This window comes from Penicillium oxalicum, chromosome I (genome assembly GCF_001723175.1).
Source record: "Penicillium oxalicum strain HP7-1 chromosome I, whole genome shotgun sequence".
In the NCBI taxonomy this organism is placed as follows: domain Eukaryota; kingdom Fungi; phylum Ascomycota; class Eurotiomycetes; order Eurotiales; family Aspergillaceae; genus Penicillium; species Penicillium oxalicum.
This window is the reverse complement of record NC_064650.1, coordinates 2,699,723-2,718,838: the sequence shown is the minus strand read 5'-3', so window position 1 is coordinate 2,718,838 and position 19,116 is coordinate 2,699,723. Positions and strand designations below refer to the sequence as shown.

At 50.7% G+C, this 19,116-nt stretch overlaps 8 protein-coding genes across 8 annotated transcripts; 4 read left to right on the top strand and 4 right to left on the bottom strand.

Moving 5' to 3' along the window:
* Positions 1-229: 229 nt before the first annotated feature.
* On the top strand, positions 230-1,196 carry POX_a00896 (uncharacterized protein; the record flags this gene model as incomplete). Its single annotated transcript, XM_050109830.1, has 2 exons — positions 230-477; positions 662-1,196. The coding sequence occupies 2 exons, from the start codon at positions 230-232 to the stop codon at positions 1,194-1,196; spliced, it is 783 nt and encodes a 260-aa protein (XP_049973598.1).
* Positions 1,197-1,431: 235 nt separating this feature from the next.
* POX_a00895 (uncharacterized protein) lies at positions 1,432-3,549 on the bottom strand (the record flags this gene model as incomplete). The annotated part of the gene is made up of 1 exon (XM_050109829.1): positions 1,432-3,549. One exon carries the CDS (start codon positions 3,547-3,549, stop codon positions 1,432-1,434), a length of 2,118 nt encoding a protein of 705 aa, XP_049973597.1.
* Positions 3,550-4,887: 1,338 nt separating this feature from the next.
* Positions 4,888-6,099, top strand: POX_a00894 (putative oxidoreductase; the record flags this gene model as incomplete). The annotated part of the gene is made up of 4 exons (XM_050109828.1): positions 4,888-4,984; positions 5,030-5,468; positions 5,594-5,838; positions 5,912-6,099. The coding sequence occupies 4 exons, from the start codon at positions 4,888-4,890 to the stop codon at positions 6,097-6,099; spliced, it is 969 nt and encodes a 322-aa protein (XP_049973596.1).
* Positions 6,100-6,621: 522 nt separating this feature from the next.
* Positions 6,622-7,526, bottom strand: POX_a00893 (NADH-ubiquinone oxidoreductase 19.3 kDa subunit; the record flags this gene model as incomplete). The annotated part of the gene is made up of 4 exons (XM_050109827.1): positions 6,622-6,716; positions 6,790-7,145; positions 7,223-7,415; positions 7,484-7,526. The coding sequence occupies 4 exons, from the start codon at positions 7,524-7,526 to the stop codon at positions 6,622-6,624; spliced, it is 687 nt and encodes a 228-aa protein (XP_049973595.1).
* Positions 7,527-8,363: 837 nt separating this feature from the next.
* On the top strand, positions 8,364-9,014 carry POX_a00892 (uncharacterized protein; the record flags this gene model as incomplete). Its single annotated transcript, XM_050109826.1, has 3 exons — positions 8,364-8,408; positions 8,464-8,757; positions 8,826-9,014. The coding sequence occupies 3 exons, from the start codon at positions 8,364-8,366 to the stop codon at positions 9,012-9,014; spliced, it is 528 nt and encodes a 175-aa protein (XP_049973594.1).
* Positions 9,015-9,267: 253 nt separating this feature from the next.
* POX_a00891 (uncharacterized protein) lies at positions 9,268-10,540 on the bottom strand (the record flags this gene model as incomplete). Its single annotated transcript, XM_050109825.1, has 2 exons — positions 9,268-10,316; positions 10,405-10,540. 2 exons carry the CDS (start codon positions 10,538-10,540, stop codon positions 9,268-9,270), a joined length of 1,185 nt encoding a protein of 394 aa, XP_049973593.1.
* Positions 10,541-11,487: 947 nt separating this feature from the next.
* POX_a00890 (uncharacterized protein) lies at positions 11,488-15,654 on the top strand (the record flags this gene model as incomplete). The annotated part of the gene is made up of 5 exons (XM_050109824.1): positions 11,488-11,787; positions 11,853-14,063; positions 14,112-14,362; positions 14,508-15,280; positions 15,350-15,654. 5 exons carry the CDS (start codon positions 11,488-11,490, stop codon positions 15,652-15,654), a joined length of 3,840 nt encoding a protein of 1,279 aa, XP_049973592.1.
* Positions 15,655-16,645: 991 nt separating this feature from the next.
* POX_a00889 (uncharacterized protein) lies at positions 16,646-17,351 on the bottom strand (the record flags this gene model as incomplete). Its single annotated transcript, XM_050109823.1, has 3 exons — positions 16,646-16,895; positions 16,992-17,142; positions 17,216-17,351. 3 exons carry the CDS (start codon positions 17,349-17,351, stop codon positions 16,646-16,648), a joined length of 537 nt encoding a protein of 178 aa, XP_049973591.1.
* Between the last annotated feature and the right edge of the window lie 1,765 nt (positions 17,352-19,116).

Here is a 19,116-nt window from a genome sequence, read left to right as displayed (position 1 = left end):
ATTCTAGACCATCATGTGACTCGGTCCGATAAGCCCCCTGTCCAGACCCGCCGGAAAGCTTATCGGCGCACCACATCGATTTTTCTTATTTTAGATTGGAGGATAAAGATGACAAAAAAAAAGAGACAGAATCAACCATTTCCTCCCAATCCAAACAGTTCACCATTCACTCTCACCACTCTCTCACCCCCATCGCAACTCGACCTCGGCTTTTGGCTAACTGTTCGACATGATGAGTCGCTCCCCGTCACCAGACACGGTCCTCAACGCGCCTTTGGTGTCCTCGTCGTTGGCCCCCCCGCGGGATATCAAAAGTGCGGGGACAACGAGGATAGACTTTGATGGACTGCTCCGTGAACCTCTTCTGTTGAAGGAGGATCTCAAGAATGGATGTGGTGGTCAACTGTGGCCAGCAGGCATGGTTCTGTCAAAATATATGCTGTCAAGGCATGCCACCGATATGGCAGGGAAAACAATGTGAGTACTGTTGCCCTTATGCTTCTCCTTCCCCCCCCCCCCCCCCCCCCCCTCTTTTGAATGGAAAGAGAAATACCTTTCGAAGACGATGCTTGCAAAGGAGGAGAAAAAAAAACTCCCCACCATACATACTCCATCACTATTCGAATGCGAGGTGCATGAAATGCTGAAATTACTGGCGCAGCGTGGAGTTGGGAGCCGGCGGTGGACTCGTCGGATTGGCGGTGGCCCGTGGGTGCGAGATCGGTCTCCCTCTACACATCACGGATCAAATACCCATGTTCGACCTGATGAAAGATAACATCGCGCTCAACCAACTCGACTCGACCGTGGTTGCATCGGTCCTGGACTGGGGAGAGCCCATCCCCAGTCATGTTCCCTCCAAACCCGATGTCATCCTAGCGGCCGATTGTGTCTACTTCGAACCCGCGTTCCCGCTGCTCATCACCACGCTGCAAGATCTGTTGGGTCCGAACTCGGTCTGTTACTTTTGCTACAAGAGGCGGCGTCGGGCGGATTTGCGGTTCATGAAGATGGCCAAGAAGGCCTTTGATGTGCAGGAGGTGCGCGACGATCCACATGCGGCCGAGTATAGTCGAGAATCTCTGTACATGTACACGATCCGTGTCAAACCTACCAAGCAACCCGCGACATCAAAGCAGATACCAGCTACCAAAGAGACTACCTTGTTGGTGACAGAGGTGGAAAAGCAAGACTGACAAGAAGAAGAAGAAGAGAGAGAGAGACAGAGGATGTTCAAGATCTTCATCATGATCCTACGATCATCACCATGATTTACGAGGCGGCTTAAAATTTTCCATTTTGTTCTATCAAAATAGCGCCGGCATACAAGGACCAACTGGCGATATAAAAAACGTCCCAGAGATTCTTTTGTACATTGAAATGCAGCGACAGTTTTGAGATTGTAAATAGAATACTCGAAACAAAAGCAACTTATAACTTGAGGGTATCTCCACTGTTCTTCTGGCTCGGGCCCACCTTGCTGCCGCTCATGTCGGTGACCTGGCCCTCCTTGTTGATGATCTTGACACCACCCTTCTTCAGGTCCGATACCAACTGCTGCTTCTCGGCCTTCTTGCCCGAGGGCTGGATGGTCAGCGGCTCCTTCTTCTGATTCTTCTTTTGCCTCCTCTTGCGGGCCTTTTCTTCGCGGGTCATCTCGTCCTTGGAGATGACTGCACCAGTCTTGAGGACGATCTCGCCGGCAGTCCGACCGTCGTCGCCAGGCTTGTAGATCTCTTGAGGCGCCAGACCCGACGGACCGGCCACGGCGCCTCCAGCCGTGGGTCGGGCGTCTTCCATCATGATAGTAGGAGCGTCGGTGACCACGTTGATGCTGGGTTGAGGCGCCTGAGGCTTGTAGTTCAAGTTGCAGAGGAGATCCAGCTTGGAACTAATCTCCTTCCAGAGATCAGTGACTTCTGCGTGTTCGCGCATCAACTTTTGATTCTTCGGGTCAACGTAGTTGGCATCCGTCGCGCGCAAATGATCCGCCTCGTACATCTCCGCCAAGCTCTGCTGCGCTTTAGTATCGTCGAGCTCGAAACGTCCCCGACGGGAGGATTGCAGGTCGGCGGCGCCCGGTCGTCGACGGACGACTTCGTCAAACTCCTTGGCCAAGATGCGGCGCTTGACGAGCTCTTCAATGTCTTCTGTGGTTTCGTGCGTCACCACGGGAACGGGCTTGCCCACGCGCTCAAAGTCCAGATCTTCCTCAATGAGCGAGTTGACTGGCCGCTCCACGGCTCTGGCCTCACCGGCAACCATCCATTCCTTCTTGGCCACATTAGCCGCTTCGAGACGGCGGATTTCATCGGCGATTCGTGCCCGCTGCTTCTCGTGAGTTGAGCGTGGGCCCTTGGGCTCATCGGCATCGGCCATCTCCTCGTCTTCACCCTCTCCCTCGGACTCTTCATCGAAGAGGTCACGACGGACATCGGCCATGGCCCGTTCCATGTCGTTCTGAATCGTTTCTGCAGAGGGCTGTGTCTTTGGTAACGCGCGGCTCTTTTTCTTAGAAGCCTTGCGAGCAGGTGGGGCGAAGAAATCGGCGTATTTGATGTCATTGGCATTTTCAATTCCACCCATGCCCGTATCCTCTCCGTCGAAGCCGTCGTCGTCCGAATCAGAGTCCACGTTCAGATCGGCATTTCCGAATGTGGGACCATCCTCCTCGCTGTCATCGTCCATCTCGTCATTCTCGTCTGACCCGCGTGGTTTCTTTGAAGCCGAAGAGTTAGGAACGGTGCCCATGCTACCGCTGGCCAACGGGTTGGCGTGCCAGTCAATGTCCTCTTCGTCGCTGTCGTCATCGTTGCCTGCACCCCTGGCATCTAGCCTTTCAAAGTGCTCGGTTTGTTTGTTGAAGTCGTCGATTGAGAAGAATCCATCGTTCAGGCCAAAGGGATCTTCAACGTATGTGCCTCCATCTTCCTCCTCTTGGCCGGAAGCGTTATCCACGCTCATGCCGTCCTCCATTATATCCTCCTCCCCCTCCTCCTCTTCAGAGGACTCTTCCTCTTCCTCTCCAGAGACCTCTCCCATATCCTCCTCGTGCATGTCCAGGTCACCATTCTCGGAGAAATCATCGGACAGACTCTCCCCCTCGTCACTTTCAGAAGCCGACCCTTCAGGATCGGATCCGTCGAGAGCCTCCCCCTGACCTTCCTCATCGGAAGACTCATCTTCATCGACTTGATCCAGCAGCATGATATCCCGTTCAACTTCCCGGCCAGCAGACTCTAGGATGCGGATGGCTTGTTCCCATATTTGATTCGAGGTGAAGCCGTCCACGTACAGGCTCTTCAATTGCAGGGGAGGGGCATCGTCGAGCTCGGTCTCGGTACGCTTGCGCTTCTTGTTCACTTGACGACGGAGAGTCTGGCTGTCAACAACAGAGACGGCCAGCGGGTCCAGAATCTGCTTTGCGGAATCCGCAATCTGGGTTTGCAGCTGATCGGTTGGGCGAAGGAATTCCCATGGCTTTGACAGAACAGCCGGCAGGACTTGCTCGGACGTCGTCCCATTTGTCGCTGTGTGCGTTTTCCCCATGACGGCGAAATTGTGAGGGCCGAAATCGAGGTAGGGCAATTTGTAGACCTCGTCGGAGTGATGGCGGAGAGTCGCAGACGGAAAGAAAAATTATTGCGCGCACGGACCACATCAACTGTAATCTCGATAAGCCGGCACGATAAGACCATGTGATAAGATAGTGTACTTCAGGCACTGTAGTGCCTAAGTGATAAGAGGTATTTCCAAGACATTCACTTGAAGATATCATTCTACATACTTGTTTGATTCCTGAAGCACTGGTGGGAATCTCGTCGCAAGTGTTGCACAGATCTAGCAGAGCCTGAAAGCTTTCGGATGGTCATCAATTACGGATTATATCAACTATGGATAGGATATTGTCCGGGCTCTCTGCTAATATGACCAGGGATGAAATCTAGAACGGGATCAGACTCCAGCCGTTTTGCCTCGGTCAATCAAGTTGATGTATCTCCTCCCATCTGTGAAAGTGTTGTAAGTCTAGTGGCGGAGACAAGACTCGCTACACTTGCCCAATGATGGTCCACGAAATGCGTCTCCGACGATATAACCAGGCATCTCCCAGTGATGATGCGCTCATGATGCTGGAAAAATTAGGCAAATCGAATGATCCTATGTCACAGGTACTTTGGGCGCGCTAGTCTCAAATTAAGGTATTTCTAGGTACCACATAACCTCCGAAGTCGCTGGGTACACTGCCGTTGAATGACTTCCAAAGGGTAGAGATTCGTTTAAGATTTCTTTTTTTTAAGAAGATTCCTTGTCAGTGACTGTCACCAGCCACCCTCACCATAGCATTTGAGTTTCAGTTCCCAGCCAGCATCCTAAATGAGTTGTTATATAGATTATTGTAAGATTAATGCTCGTCCAGATGTTCAACATTGAGAGTGGCTTTTGCAATGATCGCCTGAATCTTGACCACAGTTAAACGTACCGTATGACGAAGAAACTACTCCTATCCTCCTGCGTCGCCACATGTCGAAATCGCTCCCCGACACCTAATAGGCACCTCCCAGCTCGGAAGAGGCGACCGCTCCCATACAGTCTCATTTGCTCTTCTGGTGTGACTATCGCAGAGCTCGGTTTCCTTGGGAATCAATCTGAGGGTCTGTCATGGTGACGAAGGCTTAGCTGTTAGATTCTTCGGGCATATATAGAGGTCTGAGTAGCATTCTTTTTTCTGTCAATGCAAGCTCTTCTATTCATCTCATTTCGCTAGCTCTGTGATCAGACTAGATCCATTTTCAGCAACAGTATCGATAGTTCACACACCCCTTCTTTTTTTCCCAAGCCCATACCGACTTATCACCTATTCCGTGACCATGTCTCCAGTCTCGCAATATGTCGAAAGCCCCGCGACTGGAGCCAAGTCCCAGTTCGAGCCAGGCAAGTGGACATGATGAATGGCACCTAATGCCGTTTGGTTCACCGTGCTACTGTCGGTCAAATTGGACAAAGCACTAATCTTTGAAGCCCTCACTAGGTCACAAGATCCCCATCCAGCATATGGCCAAGCCAGGCCTTGAGTCCGATATGGCCGATCCGAAACCCGTCTATGACCAAATTCCCACCGAAGACGGCGGCTATCAGCCCTACAAGGCTGCCGGCAAGCTGAAAGGAAAACGAGCCATCATCACCGGTGGAGACTCTGGTATTGGACGAGCAACAGCCGTTCTCTATGCTATGGAGGGAGCCTCGAGCTTGATCATCTACTTGCCGGAAGAAGAGTCGGATGCCCAAGAGACCAAGCGGCTCGTGGAAAAGCACGGAGCTCAGTGTCATTGCCTGCCGATTGACCTGCGAAAGCGGGAGAATTGCAAGAAAGCTATTGACACAGCCCTGCAGACTTTGGGGGGCATTGATATTTTGATCAATAATGCAGCTTTCCAGAACATGCTGAGTGATATCAGCGAGTTGGACGAGTGAGTTGAATCTTGCTGTAGAGTGGCCCCAAGGAAGGGCCTGTCTCCCGTCTCGTTGAAGAGTGACAAGGATGGCATGAAGATCAAAAGGATGATCAGAAGTTGACTCGAGAACTTCATCACAGGGACCAATGGGAACGAACCTTCGATACCAACATCCATTCCTTCTTCTACTTGTCCAAATATGCGTTGCCGCACATGAAGCGAGGTTCCACGATCATCAACTGCTCCTCCGTCAATCCGTATATTGGCCGCGGCGATCTGCTGGATTATACCTCTACCAAGGGAGCTATCGTGGCCTTCACACGCGCTCTGTCGAATCAGCAGCTGAAGAATGGTATCCGCGTGAATTGTGTCTGTCCAGGTCCGAGTACGTATCAGATCATCTCACAATTCCTTCAACTGATTTGAGTAACTGACTCGAATGGCCATGGTCGATCTAGTCTGGACTCCACTGATCCCATCGACTATGCACACATCTGCAATGGAACAATTCCACACCGTCCCCATCGGACGCTCGGGACAGCCGAGTGAGGTGGCAACGTGCTTTGTCTTCCTTGCAAGTCAAGATAGTAGTTTCATTGCGGGCCAGTGTCTTCATCCCAACGGCGGAGTGATGGTCAACGGTTGAAGACTGAAATCGGGTCAGCTTCTCGACTCCCAATTGGGCTTCTTCAAACAGCTGGGTTGTCCACCGATTTCGCCGCTCTTATAAGGCGTGGTGAGGTTCAGTCAAGAAAGTCACCGGTAAATGTTCATAGGAAGTCATAGATCGAATGGAATTGGTTGCTCGATGTCAGCGAGGACTCTTGAATCTAAAAAAAAGAAAAAAAAAACCAAAAATTTCGGATGAAGCTAGATACGAATATGGTCCGACGTGAGCGAGACTCGTATGAAACTTGTCGCTGACATTTTTAGGTACTGAGGCAACCTGTTACACCGTACGACCCCCAAGTTCGACGTTGAAGGAAATGTTTCAAAGGAAGTCCAGTCACAGCAGGAGCTGGGGGTTGATGATATACAATTTTGAACGATGAAAAAAAAATACGAGACGACTTTGCGATGGCTGGAAATAATTCAAAACCCACCGTTCGTGATGAAGGCAAGCGTAAGAAGCACAGAAGAAATGAAGAAGCAAATCACTCGGAGTGTTTTAACGCCGGTACCACATGCGAGTGATCTTGGTGTGGCGCATCTTCTTCTGCAGCTGGAAAATACCGTACATCAGAGCCTCGGCGGTAGGGGGACCTGGATTCGGAGGTTAGAACCAGTGCAATCATCAACATGGTCGGAAGTGAAGGGTTTTTTTTCGAGAACTTACAGCCAGGAACGTAGACATCCACGGGGACGATGCGGTCACAACCGCGGACGACCGAGTAACTGTAGTGATAATATCCACCTCCGTTGGCGCAGCTACCCATACTGATGACCCACCGGGGGTCGGGCATCTGATCATAGACCTGGCGAAGAGCAGGTGCCATCTTGTTTGTCAGGGTACCGGCCACAATCATCACATCGGATTGACGAGGGGAGGCACGGAAAATGATTCCCAGACGATCCTGATCGTAGCGGGGGGTAGACAAGTGCATCATCTCGACGGCACAGCAGGCGAGACCGAAGGTCATAGGCCAGAGAGAGCTCTGACGAGCCCAGTTGGTGACTTGGTCCAGAGTAGTCCTGCACGACGCGATGGTCAGCTCAAGGTTCATCTGATCGCAGCGTGAAACCCGTCCGTCGCCACTGGCATCACATACAAGACATATTGCATGGCGCCCTCCTTCTTCTCTTGGCTAGGAAGAGGCACTTCCTGGCGGACCTTGCCGGAGGCCGTCAGTGACTGGCCACTAGTTGATTGACGCTCAAGAGCATTCGCCGACTTTTGCGAGGAGGTCGTCAAGGCCGCGATAGGGCTGGCACGGGGAATGCATGCTGCAATTCGAGGGCGCACTGCACAAGGTGTGTTAGAGAGCTGGCCAGAGCCTCGGAGGAGATGATTGTTCTTTGGTGACTCATACCACAGAGGGCGCCAGAAATAGCGGGTCTCGCCATGGGCAACATAATGGATGTTTTGAGAAGTAGGTGAGGCTCCCAGATGCGATTCGAATGGGGTGGCGGACCATGGTGGATTATCGCGGAGGACTTTGGCACTCGCGGCGATATCACGTGATGCTCGTAACCAGCTTTGGCGGGCAAGTGATTGGCAGGGGACGAAACACGGGAAGATCCACCGTCCGGCAACTGGTCAGTAATGCGGCGATCGAGAGGGTAGCCAGGAGGAAGTGGATGCGTCTGTTTGGTGTTGGTTCCAGGGCAGAGAAAAAGAGCTCATGTAAGGCTGATACCTTTCTTTCCTTCTTCTTTTATTATTTTAAAAAAAACAGAGAATTCAAGACAAGAAATGCTCATTCAATAAGCGAGAGCAATGGCAAATTCAAAAATTCAGTATTCAAGTGCCCAAGTCCGTTTGGGGCTGTGGTATGGATCTTCGGCGTGCATGTAATCTGATCGTATCTCGACTTCTCCCCAGACTCTGCGAGTCCGTCATTGGGCGGTCAGACAGCCCACTACGATCCATTGGACTCACTGGATTTCCACCCCCTCTTTCGCAGATTTCATCAGGTACGCCCTCAATACCCTTGGCCGCGCGCTAGGCTTCGCATTCTTGGCACCTTTACGTCGAGAAACTTGCCTGGAATGCGGTCATCTTTCCTTCTTCTGGCAAAAGAGCGCTGAGACTGGGAGAGAGCCAGGCGGTTTTATAAGGGACCGGGGCTCACCACGTTGCTTTTGCAAGCAAAGACGAACGTGAAGTTTCTCATACGCATCAATTGTTGACAAATTTGTTGACAGCAATATTACTGCATTCGATTCGAAGCTCCCTCATTCTCAGATATCATGACGGGACCCCGGATAGCTTGCATCGGAGTGATTGGAAAGACGGTAAGCACTTTCACGATAATCGCGAGGAACCCATTGCTCACTCAAAGGGTCTCAGGATAACCCCCTACACATCTCTCTGTTTCCACCATATACGGACTCTACCATTGAGTTCTCATTCATGCTCAACTCTTGTCTCGACATCATTGAGATTCGGCGCAAACAGACCTCCATCGACCAGGACCTCGGATTGTTACATGCAATCGATGAGCGCCTCGCCGCTTATGGCTGGCTGACAACGACGGGGGTGAAGTTCTTGATCATTGTGGATCAATTCGGACGCGAGAGTGTAAGCGCAGGGAAGCCTGCAGGTCCTGCAGTCAGTGGCCTGAGGGACTCGGACTTGAAACCGGTACGGGACACCCTTCGTAGTTCGAACATCTATGCGCGCGATGCACTTGGCTTATCACTTCAATCTAGGCTTTCCGGGCATTGCAGAGCGCGTACATCCAGCTTCTTCAAAACCCGTTCTACTCCCCGGACGAACACGCTCCGATTTCCGAGACGACGGCAGCCGCCACGACCGCTGGTCAGCCCATTTCAAACCCCAAGTTCATCGCCGACTTGCAACGCATTGGTCAGACGTGGGCCCCGGGAGTTGCCATGTAGTTGCCTTCAGAGAAACGACGCATTAAAGTCCCCGATACATTCGTCGGTTAAAGTATCGGCTGATGGCTATGATAAGTCTCTTGATCCATTTTTGCATCATATCTGAGCTGTTTCACGCGTACATGTATAACAGTACATCAATTGAACGTGGATGACTCCTCTGCCCCAATCCCATATTCCCTAATCCCATCTTGAACTTTTAAAAGCGCCGCTGGAAATGCGCTACTCCAGGTTTTCAGGGACAGGAGGAACCTTAGTCTTCCGTGGGACCTTCTGCTTCGGTCTTTTCCAAAGCTTCCATCATCTCCTCGATTTCTCGCGGATTGCAAATTGCCCAGACCCCACCACCTTTCACATCCACTCTTCCGACCTCTTTGCCGACCAAGTTTCGGCCCACTTTTCCAGGTCCGATTCCGATCCACCGTCGAGCCCCTCGTTCCTGGTGAAGATACCGGACGCTATCCCACCAGCGAATCGTAGCAGTGCACTGCCTGGATAGCAATTCAACCAAATCTTCTTTTGACTGAAAGGGTCGCGCAGAGACATTTGAGATGCACGGCAGTATAGCAGGAAATGTGACCGGGGTTGTTTCCAAGGTGTCCTTCATGTAATCTGTGGCTGGAGACATCATTGGGCTATGAAATGGACTTTCACAGTTCAATCTCACCGCACGGGGGTCGTGGCCTCCGAACTGACGAAGCTGAACCAAAAGAGCCTTGATTCGCGGGATACTGCCGCTGAGGACAATTTGATTTGGTGAATTGATGTTGGCCACCATGACATGTGAGATTGGCGGAATCGAACGACTGGTGTCTTCCAAGCGGGACGTCGCCAGCCCCAAGAACTCCTGAACGGTCGCCAGCAGATCCTCTATTCGGTCCGGCTCGCAGATGAGCGCCACCATACCGAAGCTTTCGCCGCACCGTTCCACCATATTTTGGGTGCATCGAGCCATGACCTCGGCTCGACCGCGAATTAATCTGAGAGCATCCGCATACCGCAAATGTCCCGCAGCCACCAAGGCAGAGAATTCACCGAGACTATGTCCGAGAGTGACATCGACGCGGGATCGGGTATCGAATCCGAACTCCTCTTCTAGAATTCGGAGGATGAGAACAGAAATGGCCATAATGGCAGGTTGCGCATTCTCCGTTTGATTCAGCTTGGAGTTCGGCCCCTCCAATATGATTTCCGAGAGCTTCAAGCCAAGTATCGAGTCCATCTCATCTAGCATGCGGGTCGTCTTTTGAGGGAAGTGGTCCATCCACGGGCTTGCCATGCCCACTCGCTGCACTCCATGTCCTGAGTAGATGTATTGGTATTTATGGAAATTTGCCAAGAAAGAGAATGCGAGGGCGGGAAAGTGAAATCAAATGCTTGACGGGCTTACCTGGAAAGAATAAGGCTGTCTTAAGGTGTTTCCTCCTCACGAATCCCCTCGCAGCCGATAGCACTGGCAGCTCCAGTGCGATCGCTTGGCGCTGGCCGCTCCAAAGGGACCGGCCCAGTGCGAAAGGACGGAGCATTGTTTCTGATTTGCGTCTGCGAGCTAGGCAGCTCTGCCCTTTCCTTAGCGTATCTAGCCTAAGTAGCGTGTGCACATTTTAAAGATGGCCGTTGCTCCAAAAGGTACCAGTCCATTGGAAGGAACAATTGTCGTGACTCGGACAGAGGAGAGTAAAGCTGTCGTTCGTAGAGCTGGGGCCGGGTGAACGGCGGGAGAGCGGGGCAATCACGTAAGCCTCCGCAATTCGGCGAAATCCTGCAGCGACATTTTAAATGCTTGGAAAGATATCCGGAGATGATCTCACCCCCCTGGCAGGGAGGAAGTCGTTATCTGAAAGACTGATAGTACATTAGCTTGATTCAATGATGATCACTCGAAGGTGGAAATTCACCGTCCTGAGTCGACCGAAAAGTAACAAGCGCAAGCCATGAAAATTCTGCCCGATCTGTCCCTCTACCTTACATTCTCGTGAATCCCGTTTGAACAGATAGTGGAAGGAACATTGATAAGCTTGCCAACTACGAGATAAGACGATTCATCACTTATTGTTAAGCCGGCGATTTGAAAAGAGAAGAAGAAAGGAAAGAAATACATCCTCATAGGCAATCAGGTCAACAGTGACCTTACTCGTCCAAGCGCAGTGTTGTGTCTATAAGCAAAGAAGTCTTACATCAGACATGATCGACATCACGTGAAGACCAACCGCGTCGCCCGCGTCCTTCAGTTTTGTCCGCCTCACCGCCCAGGCCAAACACTCTGGGAGGACATCCAGCATTTACTTGTTGTAGCGCTATCTCCCATTACTGTTTTCTACTTTTGCGCCGCTCCTGGGGACGCAGTCATTCTTGGTCTCGGGGAATCAATTTTTGGCGCCTTCTTCCTCGTGGTCGTGACCCATACAGCGAGAGTCTGACCTTTGGTTCCTTCTCACATCATCTCGCCCTATTATCGTCCTACGAAGGAAAAATGTTTGTCCCCAAAACAGCAGCCGCATCGCGCAACCCTCGCAGACGCCAAAGAAGCTCCGATGACTCCACGAAACCGCCCAAACCCAAGAGGCAACGCTCGGTGTTGCGTCAATCGGGAGATGCTCAAGTCGCAAGCTTGAACCATGAGCTGCGTGAGCTGGCGGAGACTACAATTTCGGTCGGACCCCCCGACCTTGACACGGTCACGACTCCCATTGGTATCGAGGCGCAACTACCTATTCGAGGCGCAAAACCGGCGGAAGAGACTCCTCATGAAAATGAAGGTAGAATAGTACTGGTATGGCCCGATGAGCGTCTCTGGCGAGATGTGGAGCTTCTTTTCTGACGGCGATGAGAAAACAGTCCAGCACCGATTACTACACGGTAGAACAGCTACCGGCTTTGCCAGATCAGATTCGGGGATCTCTCTCCGGTGAGTTTAAACTTCAGAGGGCGATATTCAATCTACCTTTGATGCCAATAGCTCACCTCAGACCAATAGAGCCCCTCCGATGTTTCTTTGCACCTACACATCGATACGCGCTTGCCCTGACACCTTCCCACGCGATCATCTGGCCCTACTCCGTAACAAATTCAACACCATCAACGTCGGAAACATTCACCGTGTCAATTCCAGAATCCAGTCGAGATGTCTATGGTGCTGTTCCGCTCGGCGCTCTGATTTCTGCTACCCCGGGAGGTCATCCTGGGCTTCTTGTTGTCATACCGTCCACCGGGAGAATGATCTACTGGGAGACTGTTTCAAGCGCAGCTTCATTGGGACTTTCCCGACAGAAGCAAAATGGAGTCCAAGGACAAACGCCCGGTTTGTTCTCTGGTGAGTATGCTACGGAGATCATGAGCTGCGAGCCTTCTGGCATCATCATTGCCTTTTCTTCGGGTCGAGTTGCCCACGTCACACTGAGAGACCCGCAGGGTAAACCTTCCGTTTTGGTGCACTTCTTGAGTACATCCGTTGGAGGTGGTGCGGTTGGGTTCTTCGGTGGACTCAAGAGTGTGTTGAGCGGTGGTTCCTGGAGGAAAGAGGTGACGGCGGTTCGGACAGGCGCCTCACGCCAGAGGGGCCAGCGTGACGTGCTTGTTGCAACTTCGACCGGTCAGGTTGAGATCTGGGACACTCACTGGAATCATGGCAATGCACTGAAAAAGAGATTCGATCTGAAGGGGCCTGTCGCAGCCTCCATCCCCCAAGACTATGTGACAATGCCAGGAGACACAGATGTCAAGATCCTCGATTTCGCCTTGTCCGAACAACAGTCCGTCGATGAGCCGGATGAATCTTGGCGGCTCTTTGTTGTCATCAGCACTCCAGAGCTACTGGAAGCCAAGAGGTTGCTGATCGCCCAGGTCTCCCTCTCAGGTGCTCATATCCGCGTGACCTCAACGCATGCGGTCGATATCACGTCTTTGCCCCCTGTGGATGGAAATTTGAAGCCGAAGTTACACATTCCAAGGGGAGAGAGCACTGCCTTTGTTCTTTTTGGGCAATCTCTAGTCATTCTTTCCTTAACGAGTACTGAGGAGTCACCTACCTCTCAGTTACTCTTGGAGTCCCACCAAATACCTCTGCCATTCCAAGATGTCATCCATTTCCGCTCCGGAAAGGCCTACGAAATTCTCGGACACGACGTGGAGAGCTCGCCGGACCATGAAGGTGCTGTCGCGTGTGTCATGATGGTTCGGAACTTTGGTGTTGTGCGCATTAACGTCGTGCCTCGGTTTCCATCAGCGCTGGAAGCGGACGAGGGTCAAGTCACCGCGAAACATAAACTCGAGCAGGCCATCTTCTTCGGAACTATGGCCAAGAACCCGTTGAATTTGCTCGACAGCAGCGGTCTTAACTTCCCTGCATCTGAAATTGAGCAAGCATCCCTAGAAATCTGCAGGGAACTTCTTCAATCGGAGACCCGCTTTATCCCGACCTCCGCCATATCTATTGATCAAAATCTGAGACTGAGGGCCAAGGCGCTTGGAGATTTGGCCGCTCTCCTATTGCGCAAAGGAAACCCGCTGAGCCGTTTGGCCCGTTGGGAATTGCTTTGGGGCGCGGAGAAACTTGCTGCGCAACGAGCCATGTGGAAGCTCGAGGAGTCACGTAGAGGCAAAAGTGACGAGGCGTTCCTCGGCAATGTCATCGATTCAATGAAAGACAAATTCAAGACCTTGCCAAGCCAGTCAAATGAAGACGTGGATGCGCTACGTCTCTGGTTCCTAAAAGATACATATCGGATGGAGCATGTCATCCCTTGGATCAAGAACGCGATCAAACCTCGCAGAGGAACTTCCTCGAAGCAAGCGCGGAAACTTTCAGAGCAGATTTTGGAGGCAAGTGAGCTTTTCTTGGCGATTGTGGAGACAGCTTATCGGTACCGGGATGAACATGCATCGCTGTACGGGTTAGGGAGTGACTTCGTCGAGGATGGTGTTCTCGCCGACGGATACGAAAACCTCCCGAATTCTGGACCTCTCGATCTGTGGGTTACACCGAGGCCGGCAATCTGCTCGATTGGGAACTGGACAGCTGCCGAGCATGGATTCGACAGAAAACCTCGAGTCCAGATGCACCCGATGGACAGGTCTTGAAGAAAATTGCGAGAATAGCGCGCGCATCTGCGCGTTCTGGGCCAGATGCACCGAGAGCGGACGCGCTGGCTGGGCGCACAGGATGATGCGAAAGCCGCAGACGAATGTGTTGCGATTGAACAAAGTCATGTCAAGGAACGCAAGTGGCAACTCTTCAAACTCGCGGGCATTGGTCACCTTCAAGATGCCTTGAGTCTTGCAGAACGTTTTCGCGACATGGGTGCTCTGGTCGAGCTCGTTATTGAATTACAGGACCAGGTGAAGGGACAGTCAGCTCAGAGTCCTTGCTCAGCTCCCCGGCCGTGTCCACAACTGAGGCTGATGTGGCGCACCGTGTTTCTCAATATTTCGACAAATTCGGCGAGCCATGGGCAGACGCATACTTCTCACGGCAAATCTCGATGGGCCATCCAGGGGCTCTCCTATCAATGCGCAAGTATCAACTTTCTGTCACTCGTTTCTGCGAAAGTCACATGCCTATTCCAAACTGAGCTGGATCAATGACGTGACTGGCGAGCAAAACTACGAAACTGCTGCTGTCTGCTTAGAGGGCCTGACACTGAACGGCGAGGAGGAATTGTGGAGTCACCGGGTTCAATTGTCCATCGCGAAGCTCAGCAAACTCGCTTCGACAGAACAAAAGGAGTCACGGGCTTCAATCACCTCCGTCGAGGACGATATTAAACGGCTGGATGATGCCAACGAAATCGATGAGATTCAAGACTCGCTGCATACGTATGTGAAATCATTTTGTGAGGACGCGATCGACCGGAGGGCCGCGGCTGATCTCGCTCTGGGTTATTTCGGCGGCCACCTTGAGGCGGATCGACCTGCTCTGCACAAGATCATGGACGATGCACTGCTCACGCTGTTTGATCGACGCATTCTTGGACCCGATCGCTTGATCGATCTTTTGACGCTGATGGGCCCGCTTCACCACGAAGAGGAGATGGAGGTGGATTTGGGAGGGCGAGAATTTTTCCTCGCGCTTCAAACCCTTGACCACAGCCGCTACGCACAAAAGGATCCATCTTATGTGTCGGCTGTGCGCAAACTCATCTGGCGACGTTGCATGATCAAGGACGATTGGGAAGCCAGGGGCAGGGCTGCCGAACAAATGAGTGGGCCCTCGGACGATTTTGCTAGCGACACTGCTCTATCTCAGACCATCGTCCGTTGCTTAGCTGGTAAGTGACTTGGCCTGGTTGTGTGTGTCGGTCTTACTTTTTGTCACTTATACTAACATTCATTTGTAGCCACTTGTGAGCCCAGCGTTCAGCTATGGAATGTCCCTCTCGCTCCTGCCGAGGCCTTGATGGCAGATTCTGAATCCGACATTCTCGTGTCACGCTTCCGCCCGGAGCAACAGGCTCGGATAGCCGCTGACTTGAGACGGGAAAATGAAATTTGCCGTCGATACATTGAGCACGGCAAGCTTGACTTTTGGTTTCAAAATCTCTTGGACACAGTCAAGACAGAGATAGTCTCACATGGAGATAAGGTTGATGAGGGAGAGTCTGCAGGACTTGGAGAGCCCCTGTCTACAGACGCCAAGGCCTGATTAGCTTGGGCATAGCGTAGCGCTAGACAATAATCTCTCATTATCTATTTCTCTCTTAACATGTACAATAGCGCCGGAAGGTCTGCAGATGCTGCGCTAATCAAGCGCGTTTTTGTTTAATGCATGTTTTGGCGCCCCTTTTTCCATTTTCATAGGCTAATCTCTAGCATGCCAAGGCGAACGGACGCGCTGCGTATTGCCATGGGCTGATTTGCTGAATGATGACGGTCAGTGTTGCTTCTGTTGAATCGTATATTTCAATCGGTTGTCTTGGTATACCCAAAGGATTGGCAAATCATATTCGTTAAGTGTGCCTAGAAATAGACAATTGCGCAGGGGCATACCGTCCTAGCGGTGGGCTCAAAACTTATAATTTCGGGCCTGTCTGCATCACCCTAGAGCGTGGACTATGGATTGCGTCTTGTAGTTAGTGATCAACACAAATGAATTTGCATATTAGCGCCGCTGATACAGATCGGTAGAACCACCATGATTTGGTTGAGGGGTGGGGGAGGGATTAATAGTTCAGGAACCAGTGAATGTGACGCCAACTATGCGGTGTCAGTGGTCTAGATTGATCAGCACGAAGGTCTAAGTCACTACTTGATTCATCATCCAGTCATGTTGCAACAACATCATGCACTATGCATTTTAGCATCTTAACTGTCAGTGTATGGGGACGCGGATGTTTTTTTTAGGAGTCACATCAAGAAAGGGAAACGCGTGTTCGAGAGGGATCAATCTATCTTCCTGCGCTTTGTTGACAGTACTAGAGTGCATAATACAAATTAGGTGCGTTGCCATTCCCTGCAGCACATACGGCGGACCAGAGAAGCTCATTCTAATAATAGTCTGATCTGGTCAAGTTTCAATTGATTAGAAAAACTTCAAAGTTCACCACACCAGAACCGCTTGCTTTCAGCAAGATGACCAATAAAAGCTTAAGTAATACGGTGGTGTGTGATAGTGCACGTCGTGGCTGAATGCCTACTTAGTATTTGGAGGCGGAACCAATCTCGCTCCCGTTGCTGCTGCTCGTGCTTTCGACTTTGGTCACGGCATTCTCATCGGTAACACCAACATCACCCGGTCCATGAAGCTGCTCCTCAAAGACTGGCTCGGGATCGACGGTTTCAAATTTAGTGCGGAAGTCTGCCAGCCCCTGGATGCTGCTATTGCTTCGACGTCGGGCATTGTTCATAGTATATCCGTAATCTTGGACTTCCTCTCCCGAGCGGCCCCTGTGTTGAAATACGACCATTCCACGTTAATAGAGCTTTTAAAGATGGATTGAACCACGCAGGCCTAGGATAGAGATGAGTGTCTCTCAAACTTACCAATTGCCTTTACCCCCTCCGTCTTTCTTGGTCTTCCGAGGATCTGCATCAGTTGGGCCAGATTTGGCAAAGTATCGGGGAAGATTCTCGCGCGCGGGGACCTCGCCATCGGCAGGGTACTCGCGATCATTCAGCTTGTGCGAGCGGGTCACTAAGGAAAAAGGTCGGTCATATTAATTCGACTGGTGCTTTCCATGAAGGGCGGGTGATGGTCAGTAACTGACTGGTGGTCTTCCAAAGCAAATAGGTGATGTTAAGACAATGAATGTTGATGAAGCAATTTTCGTGGATGTTGCCTATGAAGCCTGAAGATAGAGGTTGACAAGCAAAAGGAGAGCAAAGATGACGAGCCTGAAGCATTTTATTGAAGTCATACCCGCTTGCGCGTGACTCGTGACTCGTGACCTCATACCTTCCAAGTGTAAATGCGGGGAAATACCGACTGGGATGGATCTCCGCTTTGTGCAACTGTGACTAACCGTGTCAGTGCTGTATGCGTACTTTACAGTGTGGGTACGGTACTATGCTTTGCATTAGCTACGGAATAATCCATACACCATACATTCGATGTATTCTTATTACGCTATTTACCTGTACTGCTCTGATTTGTCAATTGCGGGTCTATGCTACTGTACTAGACTGGCCCCACTTCTCAACCTTATTCTGTCGCGTTGCAATCCATGGATGCTCACGTGAATTCGGATGGTCGAGATGGGAGTGGAGAAGAAACTCGGTCGGATTCAGGAATCTCACTACACAGGTTCTGTGGCCTGTTCTCAGTCACTGCGTACTTCCCATAAACAAGGCGACTCTGCCACGAGAGTTGGCTTACACATCCGAAGACAGGAGCTCCGGGTGTCTTACGAATCACGACGACGATGTCTCCGACGACTGGTTGCGTTAAATCGACTACAGTAGGAACGAGCTTGGATGCCAGAATTAGAGCTCATGGGATCGCAGTCTCAAAGCTCTAAATAGTCTTGCTCAATCAACCTTGCGGAGAATCACGCAAGTTCCCCGCTATCGCTTGGCCGTTGGCACATCACTAAAACTCAAGAGTACTTCACGTTTGTAGTGTAAGAACAATCTCATTCAAAACCTCGGCTTTCTTCTATTTCCCCATGACGCAAAAGCTATCTGTGACCAAATTTCGAGCTTAGCTACCTGTGAGCGGTTCGAGTCCAGTCAAAGAGAATATTCTATTGCATGTCTTTGAGAAAGACTCTTCTGGATCGCGATTCCGAACCGCCAGCGAGGGTCCGACCAACAGACATACAGTACTATTCTCGAAATTTACTCTTAGAATACATGATTTTCAGAACCATTCTTGACGAGGTATAAAAGTTTGAGGTAAATTCGTTGAGACCGTTCTTCCTGTGAAGATTATCGGGCTCACCGCAGTCATTATTCTTCACCTTCTTTTAGCAAAAAAGTTTTTCCATCCCTGGATGGCTAGTTTGCCTTGAGTTTCTCATTCTTCGGCAAATGCTCGCAGGGACTAGGTGCTAGTTTGCTTTGGTTGAAGAAAAGGCTGCCTGACTAGTTCGCCCTAGTATATCTACTAAATATCGCGTATATAAGGCTTAATATTCACAAGATTAGGTTAATAGGCTTCTAGCTTAAAACGCTAAACCTAAGCGCCCCTAGTACCGATCGATTTTGAGTATCTTTTGACTAAATATTTATCTAAGGAGATCTAGCGATCCTACGAGGTATTCGAACGCTATTTTATAGCTTAGTATTAGGTATATACGCTATTTACCTTTAGGGTATGACGTACGGCTAATTCAGATACAAAAGTCTACGATATATAAGGAATGAAAAGTAACTAAGTACTATATAACGAAGAAACTAAGACAGAAGGGGAAGGGAAAGGGAGAAATAGCGGAGAGGGAGGCGCGCCTTAAATATATAAGGGCTAGTATAGCCCGTAACCGTTATATAGCGGAGCCTTCTAGAAGTTAACAGAAAGTAAATATCGCGTCTTATAATATAGAAATATTAATATAACTTTCCTATCTCTCGCTAAGTCTAATATATTAACTAGTAAAAAGGGGAATGCTCACGGCAGTCTGATCTTACCAGACAGGTCGAGTTATAGAGGAACTAAACCAAACCTATAAGC